Raw genomic sequence first — 21,673 nt, 5'->3', positions numbered from 1 at the left:
AGTATAGTGGAAAATTTTAGCGGTTTTAAAACCTTGACTTTTCCAAACCACGCTAACCCTTGAAACTGGTTATTGTCCCATGCCTATTTCGTAGTATCATGGACTCTATGCTACATTTTACTTCTAGGATTCTTTGATAAAAAAGTAAGTTCAAAATAATCACTTTTATTTGCAATCTTTTTCTTTTTACAATATAAATACATTTAAAGGTAATAAGTCAACTTTTCTATCAAAGCTAAAATGAGACTTTTAACAACCCTGGCTACACGTGAATCAGATGATTTAGCCATGGGCGTATTTTCATATCTCACAAATGTTTGCTCAGTGCTTGAACACGAAGCAGGGAAAACCTAAAGTATGCTAGTACAAGACGAACTGGTTCCACAAAGCGGCTCGACCTGCCATCTTCTCATTTTTGACTCCCGCCTTTACTGCTAAAAGAGCAACAAGAGCAATTCTTCAGCATCTCCAGCTCCCTGCACGGTGTAGCTCCCTTTCTAGAAGCTATCAGAAATTCACAGAGTGTGGGCAACTGCCAGCTGACAAAAGTGTTTAGTCAGCAACTGAGGCAGGGTGGGAGACGAGGGGCGGGGGAGGCAAAGGAGGAGGCCTGTGAAGCCATGTGTGATTCGTCCTCTTTTCTGCTCGCAGACAAACGCAAAAAAAAAGTGAAAGCGAAGCTCACAATCACTCAAAAAGGAGTGTTAGCAGGATGAGCTATTTAGGATTGTGGTAAAACCTCACAGTTTGACTCTTACCACCTGTTTGATTGACTATCATAAGACTTCATTTGAAGGTTAAGTGTAAGGAGACTGTAGCCATTATTTCTATCTTTTTCTAACTTCCTTCATCCACACAGTCTGCCCTGTTTCCTGTCATCCATATCCCACTCACATCAAAACGTTTTCATGAAGACTCCGTTTCACTTTTAGTTTTATGTTTATCATGCTTTAAAAATACAGTAAAATATCCAACTTATTTAAATAAATAAATATAATATAAATCTGATAATTGTGCATTCTCTGACATTTTGGTTTACAATAATTGTCATAAATAATAAATATGTTTTACTTATTTTCTGCAGTTTTTTGAAAATATCCTGAAAATTTTTTTTTATCCACTCAATTGGATCTAAAGATTACCTGACAAAGGTTTTGTCATCAATATCAGTTGTAAAAGCAACAAACTATAACTTGACTTCTGGTTGATCATTTGGAAAAGTGGCAGAAGGTAGATTTTTCTAATGAATCATCTGTTGAACTACATCCCAATCATCACAAATACAGCAGAAGACCTATTGGAACCCACATGGACATAAGATTCTCACAGAAATCAGTCAAGTTTGCTGAAGGAAAAATCATGGTTTGGGGTTACATTCAGTTTGGGGGTGCTCCTTTTCATACTTCAGCCTCCATATCAAAGTTCCTGAAAGCAAATAAGGTCAAGGTGCTCTAGAATTGGCCAGTCCAGTCACCAATTATGAAAATTATTGAGCATGTCTGGGGTATTGAAGATGGCATTGAAGATGAATCCAAAGAATCTTGATGAACTCTGGGGGTCCTGCAGGAACGCTTTCTTTGCCATCCCAGATGACTTCATTAATAAGTTTTTTTGAGTCATTGCAGAGATGTATGAATGCAGTCCTCCAAGCTCATGGGAGTCATACACAATATTCATTCTTTTTTCACTGCACCATGACTTTATATTCTGTACTTTACATTATTTCTGTTAAGTGACAAGACTTTTGTCGAAGCAAAGTCAGACCTTACTGTCCTAATTAAATGATCATATTTTATTTTGGTAAAATAAGTGTAATCTAGAGGCGCTTGCCGTTCATATAAGCCACTTCTGAACTAGAAGTCAATTTGTTATTAGTTGTTCCTAAAACTTGGATAGGCGACAAGAATTTTGTCAGGTAGTGTACATGTTTGGAATGACAAAAGGGTGAAAAAATAATGACTCATTTTTGGTGGAACTATCCCTTCAAACAAAACATTCAACAGCCATTTCAAACAGGTTTAAATTCCAAACCAAATCTGCAAATATAGTTAGCATCCATTTTGCAAATGAACGTTCTTAAGCTCCACAGGTATAGCGTCTTACAGCAACACTCCAGGACCAAACCAGGCTTCCCAATTCATAGCAGGGAGAGGGAACATAATCTTATCTAAAATAGAAAGGTTAAAAATAGCTCCAAAGCGAAACAGGATGCCCATCTCTACCCCTGGATGAGTGAACAGAACACCCATCACTAGGGGCGAACGCCTCGATGAAGTGACCATCTAGTTTCCCCATCCATTTAGCAACCAATCCTTTTGTAAACAATCACAGTTGGGCACGTTTGTCAAAGGAAGTTGACTAGGGAACCCCCAAGTGTTGATTTTAACGAATGTATAATAAATCGAGATCAACCACCTATTAACGCATTTTAAAAGCCGCATCCCAGTATTCAAACAGACCAAAACCAAAGCATAATCATCCACTTGATCAGTCTGTCTGTTGAGGTTCTTCATGTAATTCAGAGTGTTTTGGACACAAACTGGAGAATAAGCTGATGGCCCTTTCTATCACTATCAGCACGACAGCTCTGATGCTCACAATAGGTTTTCTCTATTCAACTCTGGCGACTCCCTGCTGAGGACAGAGGAGATTACAGCCCAGACCACTGCTTGACTGTTCACCAGAACATGTCTTTGAATTTTCAATGGTCTTCTTGCTTTACGCGTCTGAACAAACAGATCTCCACCCCACATCAGCCTCCATTGTGAGAGCAGCTATTAGGAAAATAATGAGAAAAGAAGGATTTGTTTTTAACTGTACCACTCTACGTGAGTGGATAATGATTACAAAGAAATCTTTGAAATATGTTTATTCATTAATTTTAATGACAGAAAAATGTTAAATCTGTTCATTTAAACACAAAGTCATAATAAATCAAAGTGGTAAAATGTTTCCCTAAGGTGATGAAGCAACATGCTTCCCATCCCATATCGGTTCAGAGTACATTTACAATGGTTTAATCTTTTAAGATCACATTGCAATTGCACCAAGCAATAGTTATCTATCTTTGATTAGCTTAAGGTGGGTTTATAAACCAACCACTTATTAAAAGTGGCCCAAAAGGAAATTTTCACTGAATAGTGCTTAATAGTTTGTTTATTTTCCACTATATGCAGTTGCAATCAGAATTATTAAACCCCCTTTGAATTTATTTTTCTTTTTAAATATTTCCCAAATGATGGTTAACAGAGCAAGGACATTTGCACTGTATGTCGGATAATATTTTTTCTTCTGGATAAAGTCTTATTTGTTTTATTTCAGCTAGAATTAAAATAGTTAACTTTTAAAAAACATTTTAAGGTCAAAATTATTAGCCCCTTTAAGCCATATTTTTTTCAATAGTCTACAGAACAAACTACTATGTTTAGAAATGTGTTGAAAAAATCTTCTCGCCGTTAAGCAGAAATTGGGTAAAAAAATAAACAGAGGGCTAATAATTCAGGGGGGTTATAATTCTGATTGAAACTGTAAAATATTCTGTAAAAACCACAGTACTGCAAATCTTGAAGCATCTACAAAAAATTAATATAATAAGCAATGCCTTGTTTAACTGTCCACTAAAGTTTTTTCATAGTCAAAAAAATGTTCTTAAGAATATTTAAAAGTCCTTCATACGTAAACTGGGGAAAAATCCTGGTTGCCTCACATTTTTAAGCTGAATCAACTAACCTTATGAGTCCATTGAACTTATATTACGATAAACTGACTTAAAAACTGCTTGCATAACTTATAAAATTAAGTTAGAACATGATTAACTTAGTTCATTAAGTTACAATGAACTAAAAACATATGTCGTCATGACTAATTGTTAATATGTTTTTACAGTGTAGAGAAATGGTTCTTTTGAAATGTTTTTACAGAGCAGTTCTTAGTTTCCCTAATGTGGTATTTAAAACCTTTATATTAAAAACATAAACCCTCTAGATCAGTGGTTCTCAAACTGTGCTACGTGTACCACTAGTGGTACGCAAGCTTCCTTCAAGTGATACGTGGAGCAATCGCTGAATAATTACGCACTTTTACCCCTTTGATGCATACGATAACCCTGGTCAGTAAATCAGTAAATTGATTCTAATAGGCTAAACCTTTTATTTTATTTTCAATTTTCTAATGTTTGTTTTGTATTTATCACTTAAAGCTAATTTCCTCTCCATATTTGTAATGGTTGTCGGGGACATATCCTGTATTTTTATATCCCTATGTTGACAGGTATGGCTTTAATCACTTGCTTTTCTGACACACCATTGCACAGTAAGCGGATCTAAATTTTAATTTAAGTATGTAAATAAAATTCATATATTTAACATACAAGTTAATGTTTAGATTTCAAAGATACATGTTGCATGTATATATATGAATTATTTTCTATTTAAAAATGTATCAAAAAGATTATACAGGAATATGACGACATATAGCATATTTACAAGGTCCAAGGAACGTTTCCAAGTTTTAATAAGTAGGCTACTATATGATAATACTAATTTACATTTAAGTTCAGCAGTTTTCTTTTTACTTTTTAAGAACAGTGCAATTTTTAATTAACTTTTAAAAGCACATTTTAATATAATGTTGGCGTTTAATTTATTTTTTTACCGGTAAGCACAGTGCAGTGTTCATGTTCAAACTATTTAAAATGTTTAAAGTGCCTGACAATAATAAAGACAATTGTTTTCTGAGGTGGCACTTGGTGAAAAAAGTTTGAGAACCACTGCTCTAGATTATGCATTTTTCACATTTAAAATACCATTATTAAATCATTTTATGCAGAAGATACTGTTTATTGAATTATTTGCTACAAATATAATTTATTCCTTATTATATACAGCCCATGGTCTCTCTGGACCCCCTGGAGTCCTTTAGGGACCCCAGGCTGACAACCCTTGTTATAAATTATATACCACAGTTTATATACTCTAAATCATCATAAACAATAACATATCATTGATATTACAAGGTGACAATGTAAGAAAGCTACACACAGAAATAATTTATAAATAAGTTTTAAAAAATACTTTTATGGCTACTAATGACATGTAACAGAGTACTAAAAGTTTCATAGTGCCCCAAAATGTACAATTTACTACTTTGAAACACTAATATACAACCTAAGGATAGATAAGTAACAAACTTATAATGTCATCAAATCTGCCTCAGCTGTTGCACCCATAAATGCACCGTGCAAAACAACCATGATGCAGATTAAAAGTCAACAAACTGAGAGGACGTAGCGAGTAAAAGATGCTGCCGCTGCAGGCCTCCTGGAGCCCAGTGTTGAATTTGGTAGAGGAATGTGAACTGCTCATCCGGATCTCTGCACATTCAGACTCTCCAAAGAGACGCGAGGACGAACAGAGGATGATGGGAGGAGGAGCGCACGAGCACAGCCTCTACCGAAACACCCGCACCAAAAACCATGCATCCGACTAATTACACATCCCTCATTCAGATTGTTAACGCTCTTTCGTCGATGTGGACGCTTGGTTCAAATATAAAACACGACTTTTCTTGTAGCGCCGACTTTATTCATCTAATGCAGCAAACCCAACCCAAAGAGTCACGACGACAGCGAACTTCCTCCTTTAAAACTTCTGACATTCCCAAACACCAAGTTTGCAAAGTGTGACACACGAAAAGATGCTGCTCTGTGAACAATTATTACTTGTGTTTGGTGACAAAAAAAGTCGAAAGAGCAAATGAAACGTAAATACAACATGTCCCGACAAGGTCAAAATATAAAGGGAAGCGTGTCCAACCCCCACGCGTTAGCCTCGATCAAAGTTCATGTGGATGCTTCGCTTCACTGTAAAACACTCGCTTTCGAACTTTTATACGAACTAAACTTTATTTCGTCAAATGAGAGATAAAGCCACACTAGTGACATTGGGTTTGTGGTGGAATAAAGTGGTTAATTTGACTCAGGTATGCCTGTTGAATACATGTGCGCTGTGAATTCCTGTAGTCAGGCGTTCAACCTTTGGATGCGAGAACGAAACGAGGAAGCACAAACCCCGTGCGAGGAAGAAAAAAAAGATCGGACATCATCTCAACATCTTCGGCCTTCCAAGTTTAAAAACTTCCAACAAAGTGTGCATCCAACAAAGTTTAGAAGATGGAGAGCGTAAACATCAACAACAAGTAGAAAAGAGCTCAGTACTTACGCATGACTTTGTCGGGGTTGGGCTGGCTGCGCGGAGACATGGTGATGGTGAAAAGAGTGATGATGGACTTCGAAAAAAAAACTGCAAACTTGTTCCGGAGAGCGATCAAAATGGCGTATTTGAGGATGTGCAAAGTTCGCCAACTGAAAACTTCGCATCGCCCGCGGTGTTAGCTCCCTAAAGGAATGATGACCATCGAAACTTCCGACGAATGAGGGTCAGAAAAGTGACTTTTTCCTCAAAGTGTGTTCCTGAGCGCTGCTCAGTGAACGTGATAAGTAGACGCATCACGTGTTGCTGTAGTCTCCAAGGGGACGTGTGTTACTGAGGCTGCCACTGGAGTTCAGCTGTGAGCATCTCTACGGGAGGGGCGGAAACTTCACTCCTCCAGCCTCATCCGATTGATCATTCACGATAGATAGATAGATAGATAGATAGATAGATAGATAGATAGATAGATAGATAGATAGATAGATAGATAGATAGATAGGATTGTGCTTAATACACGCATATTTTATTATATTTCTATGTCTAAATGTATTATGTAAATTGATTATGATTAATAATAGAAACCAATTAAATGGTAAAACAGTTAAAGTGACGGAACGGAACCCCAGTATCAATATATAATCAGACTATAGATGATGCAACACACCTCGCGCTTTGGCGCCTTCTTGCTATCACAAGACACACACCTGTTGCTCGTCATACTGTAATGGATCATTCGTCATCATGCCAGACAGTAGCCTATACTATGGAAGGGAATGTAATAGTCTCAGAGGCAAATGATGAATTAACTGCTGAGACTATTGTTTAAAAACTCGTGCTTTCCTATTTGAAAGCTGGAATGTAACAAATGGATCTTTATAACTACACTCTAAAAACGTTAAGTTATTTATTTAACCCAGTGGTTGAGTTAAACATATTTGGTGCTTTGTTGGGTTATTTTTAACCTTTATTAGGTTTTTTTTAATAACTCAACTAGTTGAGTTAAATATTTGTTGCTTTGTTGGGTTATTTTTAACCTTTATTTACCTTTATTTAACTTTTGTTTTATTTAATAACTCAACCAGTTGGGTAAAAATTTTGAATTTCAACAGTCAATTGATTTAACTGACACAACTCAGCTGGATTAATGTGTGCATAATGTTGTTTTAGCAATAAAAAGTTTATTTAAACTATAACGTAAAATATTGTTGTTATTTTTTTATCAAATTACCTCTCCGTGTTGTTGTTTTTTTTATCCGTTTCACCATCCAAGACCATCTTTTAGAAGCATTTAGATGTGCTTAAAATGTATTGTACATTGTGAACACGGAGTGAAGCCTGTTGCAGCTGCTGGAGAGTCTCTACAACACACAGAGATTCTGCTCTATCAACACATGAATTTCTGCTTGGACAGTTTATAACTGTCTGCTTTTTGTTCTGTTTGTTCATTGTTTGTGATTCTTATCATTTATTTTACCAAAAGTGTCTGGAACTAAAATGTAATGGAAATAAAGCATTTTTTAATGTTTTTGGGGAAAAAAAAGTCATTTATTTACACAACCATACTTATAAAATTAATAGTAGTACTAGCAATAGTGATACCGGAATGAAAAAAAAACATGTTATAAAAATAATTCAATGCATTAGATTATATATAATAACCTTAAGCTAACCTTATAAGCTATAATAACCTATAGTTGGGTTATATGTTGGGGTATTTTTAACTAAAACTATTTTAACAGAGTAGGTTAAATGGCATTTTGAAACTTTGTTTGTAGTCTTGCTATTTTTATTATTTTTGTAAATAATAGTCTCAAAAATAGCCCCTATAAAATTATATCAGGAAGACCTAATCATTTATATGCTTTTGTAATTTTCTTTTGGTCTGTTTTTTGGTGTAAACAAACCATTTTCACATACACAAACACACATATGCACACTTCACACAGGTAAGAAAGTTGTTTTGTGGCTGTTGTTATATTGGAGTATTTCACAAACACAATTAAATGAAAATTTCAGGCACAACCATTGCTACAATTAAACTGACACTAGGAGGCGTCTAGGTGGCGCAGTGAGTAGCATGATCGCCTCACAGCAAGAAGGTCACTGGTTCAAGCCTCGGCAGGGTCTGTTGGCATTTCTGTGTGAAGTTTGGAGGATTTGGAGTGAAAATTGTCCGTAGTGCAATTACACTAGTGTGTATGGGTGATGGGTTGCAGCTGGAAGAGCATCCGCTGCATAAAACATGTGCTGCAATAGTTGGTGGTTCATTCCGCTTTGGTGACCCCTGATTAATAAAGGCACTAAGCCAAAAAGAAAATGAATAAATGAATGAACACCGTTGAGAACAGCAAACATGTAAACTGAACAATAGAAAACTGCAAAAGGTCTGATGAGTCTTCAAATGATTAGGCCAAAGTTAGACATAAACAACAGAAAAGCATGGATCAATCCTGCCTTCAGTTCAATAATTCAGAAGAGTGGTGGTGTAATAGGCCGGTTAGAACACCACTTACAACTACAGCTTACCTGAGTATCGTTGCTGACCATGTCTATCCATTATAATTACACTGATCCCATTGTGTGATGGCTACTTCCAGCAGTCAAACATGCCATCTGAAAATCTCAAACTGGTTTCTTAAATGTGACAGCTCACAGTTCACTGTACCAAACGGCCTCATCAGACACCAGATCTCAATCCAAAAGCGCACTCTTTGGATGTGGAGGAAACGTAGATTCAAATCACAGACCAATCTATAGTAATATGGCAATATGTACCAAAGTTTCCGAGGAATGTTTCCAGGATCTTGTTATGAATGCAAAAGGGGCTCCAACTACAAAGGTGTCACAGCTTGAAATTGAAATAGGCTATTAACGTGTGAAGTGTGTACCTCAAAACTATTTAATCTGCATTTTAAAGGGATAGTTCACACCAAAATATATTATCTGCCATCATTTACTCTCCCTTTCCTTGTTCCAAAACTAGTTTGACTTTATTATTTCTTCTGATAAACGCACATAAATATATTTTGAATGAAGCCGGAAATCTGCAACCATTGACTTCCATATTGTTTTTCATACTGTGGATGTCAATGGTTACAGGTTTTCAGCTTTGTTTCAAAATATCTTCTTCTGTGTACAGCAGAATAAAGGGACTCATAGAGGTCTGGAAACCCTTGATGGTAAGTAAACATTGGGTAAAGTGTCATTTTTAGGTGAACTATCCCTTTAACAAGTCTCGTTTACCTGCAGCAGCTGCATTGGGTCTGTTCTGCCACTAGAGAGCAGTATCTGCATAACCTTATGTAATCTCATGAGAGTGACCTTGTGTTAGTATAGTAAGCACAGTGCCTCTGACCCACAGTGACCTGTATAATTGCTTCTGGCCTACATTGTGTTCTCCATCCTGCAGAAAACTCCAGGTTCCTTTGTATTACAACTATTATGGTTACCTTCTTTTTGAACTGTTGTTTTTTCATAGTTTGTGCAATCTTTCCAACCAATTTATGATTCAATTTTTCGAAAAATAAGGAATACTTATTTATACTTATTAATACTTATTAATAGCTGCCAAAGTGTCAAAGTTGAACATAGTGTAATTTTGAAAATAATGTCGTCAGTTCAAAGCAATGCAGTTGAAACCACACTGTGTGTTGTAATGGCTGTGAGTGTGTTTGTATGCACGTATAGATGTTGCTATTTGACATGAGTTTGAGTATGAAGAAACACTTGCTGTCTGTAACTTCACAAACACAATAAGCCTTACTAACTTGTCAACAGTGGCATCTAACGGCAAAGGATGTGAACTGCTTCTCAATGCAGTGTTTAAAGGGATAGTTCACTCATGGAAATTAGCCTACTCGAAATTTAATCACCGTCCAGTAGTTCCAAAACTTTTATGAGCTTTTATTTCTCTGTTCAACACGAAACAAGATATAAACATGCCTGAAATCTGAAACCATTTAAATCCATTGTAGGGAAAAACTAATATTTTGGAAGTCAATGGCAACTGTTTCCAACATTTTCTTTTTTTGTGTTCAGTAGAAAAATGTAACACACACTGGTAGGTCTATATAATAAGTGAAGGGTGAGAAAATGATGATATTTTATATTTGTGTGGTCAGACTTATCTATTCATTTTATAAAATTTTGGATGGCTTTCATTGTTTATGTATATTTATTTGTTTATTTGTTTTGAAGATTTCTTTAACCATTTAACAGGCATCATAACCACCTGGTTGACCTTTTATCTATAGGTTATCATTATTATTTTAACTGCTTCATACTGTTTATCAGAGTTGTGTGTCAGCATATTATTCAATACAAGATGTGGGCCGAAAAGGACCATTGTTTGAAATCCTGCTCCAATTTACAAGAGTTAGTCATAATACAAAAATCGGCACGCGCAGAAATTTGCAGATTTATGCCGATTTTTAACCCATCATTTATTCTATTAATTTATATGTGTAAATGTGTGTAAATTTAACTTTGTTCAGTTTTTAATTTATTTTCAGTAATATTATTGACTAACATAAAAGTGTTCATTTGATTCATTTACAATAAACTTTAGTCATATTTATACAGTCATATTTTCTGTTTTTCAGTATGAGAGATCTAATTTGATTTGCATTGTAAACCTTAAATAAAGTTAAAAAACTATTATTTTTCATTTCATGTATTAAGTTTTTAGTCATGATACTCCCAAAAAAATTCCACATAAATCCGCAGATTTTGTACAAAATTCTCTGCAGAAATAGCTAGAAATGTACAAAGATTCCGTCTGGCCCAAGTCATAATTTGTTCCAATTCATTTGGGCAGTTTTAATGTTCTTTTATCAGTTTAAAATCTGAATAATAGTTTATAACATTGTTAAGGCAGAATAGTGGGGAGAGAAGGAACATCAGCTTGGAAATTAATCAAGGTCCAACTCAAACTAAATCCCTTTGTACAAGCTACTAAACATGTTTTATTAACAAAAAATATTAATGTTTAATTAACAAAATAGCATTTGATGTTAAATTGGGGCTGAACTCTGAAACATATAAAGGGCCCCATATTAAATAATATTTCAGAACTGGGTTGTGGCTGAAAGGGCATCCACTGTGTAAAACATAAGCAGGAATAGTTGGCTTTCCATTCTGCTGTGGTGACCCCTCATAAATCAGGAACTAAGCTGAAGGAAAATGAATGAATATTAAATAATGCCTTCTTTAAAAAAATAAAAAATAAAAAAAGGTTTGTAAATAGTTCACCCAAAAAGGAAAATTCTGTCATCGTTTACTCATCCTATACTTGTTTCTTTGTTCTGTTATGTTGAATACATTGGATGATAGGCCTATGGAAGAATGGGGAAAACAGCCACTGATTTTTTTTTCTTTTTTTGGTATTTATCCATATACTATGGATGTTTTGTGTTTAACAAAAGAAAGAATTTAATAACAGTTTAGAACTACTTGAAGATGACAGGCCCGTAGCCGGGGGGTGGGTTATAAAGATAAGAAAATATCTTTTAAATTGAACAATTTCATAAATGATTTACAGACCTGTGTGTGTTGGTTCATTTCCAATATGTAGTGCAATATTGTTTACAGTTGTGCACAGCTCTACCCAAAGTTTGTTGTAAATAAGGGTGATTTTTTCTTTTGGAGAATGCTGTGAATAAATTAGAATTGCAAAAAGCAAATGCAGTAAACATGTGAAACATACAAACATTCAGTGTCTTGTACTCAGATACCTCACTATATGCAGTGATGTCTAACTTTACTGTAGTTTTCAAACGGCTGTGCAAATAGTACCTAGTGCTGTCATGAGCATTTTCACGAAGTGTCACCAAACTCTGACTTTTTTGCATTGGAAAAAATGTACAGAGTAAACTGTTATAATGAAAACATGACAAAGCCATTTGGCTATCTTCATAAACAATGGTGTCAGGACTTTTCATCTTGATCATACTGACACTTTCATTGACATCAATACTTGCGTTTGAGGAATGAGCTATCCATTTTGAGTAAGTGACACGCTTTTGCAGGTTATCAACAAGGTTTTGCAGTTTGTAATAATTGTTTTGAGAAATGCACAAACTGTTGTGCAAATGGAAATAGTGTTGTGAGAAATGCAACAAAGCGACTAAGAAAAATTGTAATAAGGATGTAATTTCAACAAACAATCGCCTGAGGGCGCTTAAGGAGCGTTTTTTTCTCGGTTAAGGATTAAAACCACTATCAACTTCTGAAATATGATGAGCACTGAATAAAATAAACTGTTCAGAACGTGCTTGCGTAATTTATTGGGTAAAGTCCTTTCAGAAGTTCCTTATTATTCTACACTGAAAGTAAACCTACAACAACAACAACAACAACAACAACAATAACAATAATATAAACGAGAATTATACAGTTTATAATCAATACATGTTTTTTGCAAATTAATAGTTGTGTTTCTAATAAACGTGGGACGAATAAACGTTTGGTCTGTCAGGTGCTCGCTTACGTCATCGTGGCGAAAGAAAGTGAAGGGGCAACGTGAGAGTACTTGACATCTCCATTACTGTTAAGTCCTCTTTGGCTCTATCATCTGTGGGGAAATTCGTGACAGAAGTCATTTAACTTCCTTCGAAATGCATCCGTTTCCTGAGAGGAAGTAAGTGATTCCAGATCTCCTCCACAGACAGCTAGGATGGGACTGACCTCGACCGATAAATACAATTTGGTACTGTTCGCGCTGGAATTAGGTGAGACAGACATTTAAACTCGAATGGAATTACTCATTCTTTGTTTGTATGTAATGTAAAAGTCACAGCTTAGTTGAATTTTCTCAGTTAATTTGGATGAAGTTTACTTTACGCATTGGTTATGAATTATTCACAAGCATTTTTAGGATGAAAAATTGAGTGTAATGTTCTGACTAATTTAATATATTTTTTTTGTATTTCAGTTTCATTAGCTCAGACAGCATGTGCTGGAGGAACATGCGAAACTATATTTAAAGGTTTCTCCGACTGTCTGCTCAGTCTTGGAGAAAATATGATGAACTATCCCCAAGAGCTGGACGACAGAGAAAACCTTCAGACCATCTGCTCGTAAGTACACACAGTACGCTAGCATCTTTGAAGAAAGGCTACTAAGCATCACATAACTGGTAATTTGTCGTATCCTAAAATTGAGCTCATGCCATCCATGACTATTTTATTTGTGAGGGCTAAACGAGAGTGTGTTTATCCTCATGCAGATATTGGGATGACTTCCACTCTTGTGCCTCCACCGCAATCGCAGACTGTCAAGAAGGAGCAACAGACCTTTGGGAAAAACTGAAACTGCAGTCGCGGAGCTTGAACTATCAGGGAAGCTTGTTTGAATTATGCTCTGGGAATGTTGGAGCATCTCTAGTTTTATTACCTCTGGAACTGAAGATACTGCTGATGTGTTTCTCCACACTCATTTCTTGGCTTGCTTTTGAGTAACAAACACAAAGATCTGAGCTGAAACAAGTTACTAAATGGATATTATGCACCCCTGTCTCTCTTGGAATGAAGCAATTCGTGTTTTGATGTACAGTATGCGATGTATGATGAATATAAGACATCATGGCACTCTTTTGAAAAATTGGTGTTAAAGAATTCCAAAATTTGGATTTTAAGTAGCTGTTTTAAACCGTTTATTTAATTTGAAGTTAACCCTCTCAAGGCAGGCGTTGCAGATTTGCAACAGTTAAAAATTAACTACCTTATTACTCCAGATACATATTTTATATTTAGTTTTTTTTTTTACTCAGAAGTCCCACTGCAGGACTTGGTTGTCCATTAGCAACAAACAGTTACCCCACTTGCTCACCAGATGACACAAAAGACAAAAACTGTTTCTTGGAGTACCACATGACATAGTGACTTGGAAACATGACCTACTCAATCAGGATTTAAGATATTGGATTTGGATGCCATATTGTTTTTGTTGTTGTTCTGCCACAGAAAAGCAATTTGTTGCATTGTTTGAAAAGTTGTACATAAAAAGTTATTGTTCATATCAAATTCAGTCGTCAGTGTCTAATTACCACACTGGGCCAATGTTGCAAATCTGCAACATCCCAGAATGCCTTGCATGTGAAGGTCTCTCTAAAAAAGTCAGGATTCTATTGTACTACCCTATATGATAATTTTCCCCAAATATCAGATTTTTCTTTTTTTTAAACTTAGTTTGAGCCTGAGAGGGTTAAAATACATAGCTATGGTGTAATAACAACTAACATTCGGAATCGAGGGGTAAATAATAGCATGTTTTTATACAAAATATGATTATTATAATCATTAAATGGTCAAATTTAACATCCTGTAAATCAAAGACCATCTGTCCAATTAGGAAAAGCGGACTTTTATTTATACACTAATACTTTCAAAATTAAAATGCCAGTTTCAGTACCATCAATTATAGAGGTGTCTTTTCTGATGCTGAATCTCGAACAAATGACGTACAAATCAAATAAATCATGCAACTGTTTGTGTTAAGAGCCAATATTTTCTTGAAATGGCACATTCTGTTGTGTTTTGGTATTATAATTCATTTAAGTAGCTTGAATAACTGATTTTAAAACTGTAAAAAGCAGGTATTTATTACTTAACAAATTTTACCACTGCATATTTTTATATAAATTGTACATAAGCTGTTTTTTGTAAGCTTATAAATGCCTTCAAATAACATTATAGGATGTTTGTCTTTGCTCTGACAACTTTAGATGTTCAAAACTGAACTCAGTAATTTAGCAAAGTGACTTTTTAACAAATGTGTACTAGAATTGTTCTGTAATTACGCAGATTTATTTATTAGTGCAAGTTACTTTTGATTAAATGTAATTAAATACACTCAATCCCACACTGAGAATTGTGTAAAAAGGCTCTAAAAAGTTTTTTATTTAATTATTATTTTACACTTAAAATAAACCTACATAATAATAATATTAACAATAATAATAATATGAATGAGAAACTTTGCAGTTTACAATCAATATAAGATCATGTTTTTTGCATATTAATAATTGTGTTTTTAATAAACGTGCCACGTTTCATTTTAATTCTCGTAAGAACCTTTAAAGAACCTTTCCTAAAAGAATCTATTTTTTTCTTATTGATTACAGAATACGTTCTCTATATATTCTGCTATCAATGCCAGTAAAACACCTTTATTTTTAAGAGTGTATATTTTTCACAGAGGCTGAGCAATTGCATGTGTTTATTTAAAGTTACAGAGCCTCCAGCGTTCCTCTTTAATGACAGCAGAAACCTGAACATCTGTCTAAAGCCATGCGCACACTATAGCACATATTAAAACAGATGAAACGGGATGGAATGGCAGGAAAAGCACAGATGCTCTTTTTCCTGTGAATCACGGCCCTCAAAATAGGACCACGGCCTGGTTATTAACACGTGCAGTACTGAGGGTCCGAAGCGTTCCCCAAAGGCATTCATTGACTCAAGCACATCTGTCTTTTTGTTTGCTATATAGCCTAAACAAAATAACCTCTCATTCAGTCACCCTGAGTGTAGAATACACCATCCTGTATGTGGGATACGTTGCGTGTGTGTGGAAAGTGGAATAAGAGTTGCTTGAATTATTTAATCAATATCATTTGCAGTTCTTACATGCAAATGACTCGTCTCTGCACTGTCTATGCTAATTCCAGAGCAGAAAATGTAAGCGACTCATGAGTGTTTAATTATTTAGAGACTCCTCTGGACCCGGGACAGCTTCAAAAACACAATAATGCACTCAGTTTGGCATGAACGCTTAGCATGTGCTTTTTTTGGCATTAGAAGTAGGTTTTTCTCAGAAATGTTTGCTTTTGGAAAACATTGTCTATAAAATGGCTATGTTAGAGTGGCATGATTCTGGGTATAATAAGAATTATGTTTTTTTTAAATATACAGGGTGGACCATTTATAAGGATACACCATAATAAAATGGAAATGGTTGGTGATATTAACGTCCTGTTTGTGGCACATTAGTATATGTGAGGGGGCAAACTTTTCAAGATGACCATGGTGGCCATTTTGAAGTCAACCATCTTTGATCCTACTTTTGTTTCTTCAATAGAAAGAGGGTCATTTGACAGATCAAGTCATAGACAATTGCCTTCAGATGACCCCAAAGATAAAAGTCCAAGGGAGTCAGATCGGCAGACCTTGGGGGACATTCAACTGGCCCACGACAACCAATCCACTTTTCAGGAAAATGTTCATTTAGAAATGTTCGGACCTGACACCTATAATGTGGTGGTGCACCATCTTGCTGGAAAAACTCAGGGAGCGTGCCAGCTTCAGTGCATAAAGAGGGAAACACATCATCATGTAGCAATTTCAAATATCAAGTGGCATTGAGGTTTCCATTGATGAAGAATGGCCCCACCCACTATCTTTGTTGTCTATGGTGTGAAGATACAAGATGTGCAGCACCTGAAACTACGGATACTGGAAGCCTGTGCTGGCATTTTTCCTGCAGTCTTGCTATTAGTGTGTGAAGAGTGGGAGAAGAGGATTGCATTGACAATCCAACACTGGGCAGCATATTGAACATTTTATAAGTGGTCAGAAACGTGTAAATAACTCATAAAAAGAATAAAGTTATGTTAAAACCAAGCACACCATTGTTTTTCTTGTGAAATTCGTAATAAGTTTGATGTGTCAAATGACCCTCTTCCTATTAAAGAAACAAAAGTTGGATCAAAGATGGTCGATCTTAAAATGGCCACCATGGTCACCACCCATCTTGAAAAGTTTGCCCCCTCACATATACCAATGTGCCACAAACAAGACGTTAATATCACCAACCATTCCCATTTTATTAAGGTGTATGCATGTAAAATGGCCCACCCTGAGCTAAATGATACAACTCTTGGGAAACTTGCGTTACTGATTTGTATTGAGACAACATGAATGAATTGTGTGGAACCCTGCATTTTTTACAGGTTATAACAAAATAAATAAATAAATAAATAAAAATTATATATATATATATATATATATATATATATATATATATATATATATATATATATATATATATATATATATATATATATATATATACTAAAGAAAACCCAAAGGTGCTCTGTTGGATTGAGCTATGATGACTGTGGAGGTCATTTGAGTACAGTGAACTCATTGTCATGTTTAAGAAACCAGTCTGAGATGATTCATGCTTTATGACATGGTCCATTATTCTGCTGGAAGTAGCCGTCAGAAGATGGGTACACTGTGGTCATAAAGGGGGGTGGACATGGTCAACAACAATACCTTGATTGTAACGAGTGGTTATTTGAGTTACTGTTGCCTTTCTATCATCTCGAACCAGTCTGGCCATTCTCCTCTGATCTTTGGCATTTACTCCCACAGAACTGCCGCTCACTGAATATTTTCTCTTTTTTGGATAATTTTCTGTAAACCCCAGAGATGGTTGTGCATGAAAATCCTCATAGATTAGCAGTATCTGAAATACTCAGACCAGCCTGTCTGGCACCAACAACCATGCCATGTTCAAAGTCACTTAAATCACTTTTCTTCCTCATTCTGATACTCGGTTTGAACTTCAGCAGATCATCTTGGTCCTGTCTAGAGTTGCTGCCATGTGATTGGCTAATTTGCCTTAACAAGCAGTTAGACAAGTGTACCTAATAAAGTGGCCGGAGAGTTTTTCTATTTTTATATTCATTTTTTTTGTTTGGCTTAGTCCCCTTATTAACCTGAGGTCACCACAGCGGAATGACCCACCAACTTATCCAGCATATGTTTTATGCAGCGGATGCCATTCCAGTTGCACCCAGAGGAAACTCGCACGAACACAGGGAGAACATGCAAACTCCACTCAGAAACTGAACCAGCTCAGGCTCGACCCAGAGACCTTCTTGCTGTGAGGCGACAGCGCTACCCACCGTGCCACTATATATAAAGAATACATGTATTGTGTACCAATATTTATCTGCTGACATTGAATTGATTTAAAGCTATCAGCATATCGGCAATAATGTGAAAAAGTCAGTGATGGACAATCCAATGTGCAATGTTTTCTCAGAGCAAAATTGTTAATGCTGATATGTACAAAATGTCAGATGTGTGTTGTGAAAGCAGCTTACATGCAAAACTTGTTTATGAAGCAATTTCATTATGACAACTGCCCTCTTTGGGTGGAAAGCCGATCAAAATGTCTGGTCAGACCATGTCTCTGTCATGTCATGATTTTAGAATAGTAATGCATGTTTACAGTAAATCAAGATTTGGATCTTTATACAAATAACCACGTAACTTTATAATAATTATTGGACACCACAATCAAGTCACAAACAAATTTAGTTGTTTTTGCAGATCTGTGTGAACAAAAAGTATTATTTTTGACAACACAGCTGTCTGTACATGAAGATACTATTTAAAAACATATATAGTACACGGTTAAAGTTCAGATAGATATTCATCAAAACTCTAAATATGCAAGTGTTTTCAACACACTTCAAATACATCATGTGTTTTGAAAATCTAATTCATAGCTGATAAGACCATTGCATGAGTCATAAAATGTTTAGTACAAGCCCAGGAAATGGGTCTGATGAATATCATTATGTGAAATATTTAAGGTGTTGTCAGAGCAGATGATGCCGCTGGTATGTGAGGAGTCTGAAAGTGTTCTTTACCAAACCGTGAGAAAACCATGCACTGTGAATCATCTCAGAGTATCAGGAAGACTCAGCACTTACTAGTGAATGTGTTTAAAGAAGCCCACCAAGAAATTTTGTGTTAGAAATCTAAACATAAAAAAAGCTATATTATACAGTATACGTACACTACCTGACAAAAGACGTGTCCTCATATCAAAGTTTTAGGAAAACTAATAATAACTTGACATCTAGTTGATCATTTGGTGTCAGAAGCGGCTTATAAAGCAAAGGACTCTAGATTACGCTTATTTTACCAAAATGAAATATGATCATGTCTTGATTTTTAATGATTTAATTAGGACTGTAAGGTCTGACTTTGCTTAGACAAAAGTCTTGTCACTGAACAGAAATAATGTTCAGTATAAGAATATAAAGTTATGGTGCAGTGGAAAAAGAATTAATATTGTGTTTTGTGTATGACTCCCATGAGCTTGGAGGATTGCATCCATACATCTCTGCAATGACTTAAATAACTTATTAATAAAGAATCTGGGATGGCAAAGCAAGTGTTCTTGCTGGACTCCCAGAGTTCATTAGGATCCTTTGGATTCATCTTCAATGCCTCCTCCTTCATCTTACCCCAGATATGCCTAATAATGTTCTTATCTAATGACTGGACTGGCCAGTCCTAGAGGACCTTGACCTTTTTTGCTTTCAGGAACTTTGATTTGAAGGCTGAAGTATGAGAAGGACCGCTATCCTGCTGAAGAATTTGCCCTCATGCACAAATGTCTTGATACCTCAGGCTGTTGATGTTGCCATCCACTCTGCAGATCTCTCGCACACCCCCATACTGAATGTAACCCCAAACCATGATTTTTTTCTTCACCAAACTTGACTGATTTTTGTGAGAATCTTGGGTCCATGTGGGTTCCAATAGTTCTTCTGCAGTATTTGTGATGATTGGGATGTAGTTCAACAGATGATTCATCTGAAAAATCTACCTTCTGCCACTTTTTCAAGTGATCAACTAGAAGTCAAGTTATTGCTTGTTACTCTTACAACTGGGATCGACTGTGAAGACTTTTGTCAGACAGTGCATTAAAAATATTATATTCAGTAATTTAATATATCGTGATAGTGAACACTATTAATATTGTTCACACTTCAAAATAATCCATATTTAAACCTTAAGAGTGCTTTTGAAGAATATACACATAATCTTAACAGTGCTGTTCAACAGCAATGCATGGAGGCTTAGCTTAATAGTTAGCATTACCATTTTTAAATGCTAATTACTCTATAAAATCAAAATGGTCATAGGCCTATTTTTTGTTAACACCGTGTGATTTCAGGCAACTAAAACTCACTAGTATTAATCATGTATTTGATCTTATGCTTTGATTAATTATTCAAGTATCTTAAATTAAGAAAATATTCTTTAATGGCAAAATACTTAACTAGAGTTACAGCTTCCAAAATCACTGTCTTGTCGAGCCTCTGAGTCCCTTGCGGCTTCATTTTGATGGGCTGCAAACGGAGAGAGTCCAGGCTCTTTCTGGATGTTAATAATGGAGGAGGTTGTGTGAATAAATGGGGCAGGCGGAGGATCCTGTGGAGCGGATGAATAATACACACAGATGACATGTTTGAATGCATGCAAGTCAAGGAGAGACATGAAGGCTTTTAGAGGTCCAACTTAATAGTGCTCCGAATGTCATGAAGATGTTAACATTTGTAATGACATTGATTCTGTGGTATATAATGCTACATAGTATGCATGAATGCTGTTTTTTTTTTATCTGAATGACGGAGCACTTGTTTTATTTATTTATTTATTTTTGCTGCAAGATTAATAAATGTAATGCTTAGATTGTATTGTTCCAAAAACAAAGCATACAATCTAAGAAAAAAGAAAGAATCAATCAATCAATTCATCCTGCATTTAATCAATAAAACAAGAAAGCATGCAAACAAAAACAGCTTCTGAAGACAAACACACTGAACTTAATGCTATAGAGTTTTATTAATCAATTTTTAAATCAATCAATAAATAAAACAAGCAAGCAAGCATAAATGATGAATGTTGCAGTATTACATTAAAGAAAAATGTTAACACTTAACTTTAAGGTGTCTTTGTTTCACATGTTTAATGTACTTGCTATAACTTTACAATTAATTAAGCACAATTACATGCAACTATATAAACCTATGATGGCGTGGATTTTCTGATGGATGGAGTAACACATCCATATCCTTTCTTATGTCTATTTAAGGGCCTAGACCAGGGGTCACCAATCTCATTCCTGGAGGTCCAGTGCCCTGCAGGGTTAAGCTCCAACTTGCCTCAACACACCTGCCTGAATGTTTTAAGTATACCTAGTAAGACCTTGATTAGCTTGTTCAGGTATGTTTTATAAAGGTTGGAGCTAAAATCTGCAAGACACCGCACCTCCAGGAACAAGTTTGGTGATTCGTGGCCTAGCCTATATGGTGACCTTAGTGTCTACAAATCAACCATTTATGGACTACAAGACCCAGTCATGCACCACACTGATCATGACTGATTGCATACATAGACTGATTACATGGACTATAAAAACAGCCCGAACACACACATTGTTGTTGAGTTTGTAAACTTTATTGTGAACATTACAATGCGTTTTCCTTGCCTTGGCTTTTGTGTTTTTAAACCTTGCTTTGTTTTGTTTGTTTACGTTGCCTGCTGCCTGCCTGACATCTGCCTGTTTATCGACGATGACTCTGAATTGCCCGTAACACGCTGCAACACGCCGGATCCGGCACCTCTGAAATCTGAATACCTCATTTTACCAAT

The 21,673-nt window shown here is 35.7% G+C and overlaps 2 protein-coding genes across 3 annotated transcripts in view; one reads left to right on the top strand and one right to left on the bottom strand.

Annotated features, from left to right (window-relative positions):
• The window catches only part of rreb1b (ras responsive element binding protein 1b), a 61,885-nt gene extending 55,341 nt beyond the window's left edge, over positions 1–6,544 (bottom strand). For both annotated transcript variants that reach the window (XM_678293.11, XM_005163366.6), the window contains exon 1: positions 6,219–6,544. The gene's annotated coding sequence lies outside the window, so the exon portion shown is untranslated. The remainder of the gene's footprint in view (positions 1–6,218) is intronic.
• Positions 6,545–12,752: 6,208 nt separating this feature from the next.
• nrn1b (neuritin 1b) lies at positions 12,753–14,620 on the top strand. Its single transcript, NM_001006007.1, is given in 3 exon segments — positions 12,753–12,937; positions 13,141–13,285; positions 13,435–14,620. Coding segments are annotated over 3 exon segments (432 nt in total). The 5' UTR covers positions 12,753–12,882; the 3' UTR covers positions 13,667–14,620.
• Positions 14,621–21,673: the final 7,053 nt, after the last annotated feature.

Source organism: Danio rerio, chromosome 2 (genome assembly GCF_049306965.1).
Source record: "Danio rerio strain Tuebingen ecotype United States chromosome 2, GRCz12tu, whole genome shotgun sequence".
Classification (NCBI taxonomy): domain Eukaryota; kingdom Metazoa; phylum Chordata; class Actinopteri; order Cypriniformes; family Danionidae; genus Danio; species Danio rerio.
Note: the sequence above shows the minus strand (reverse complement) of the source record. Positions and strands in the feature narration are given on the sequence as shown.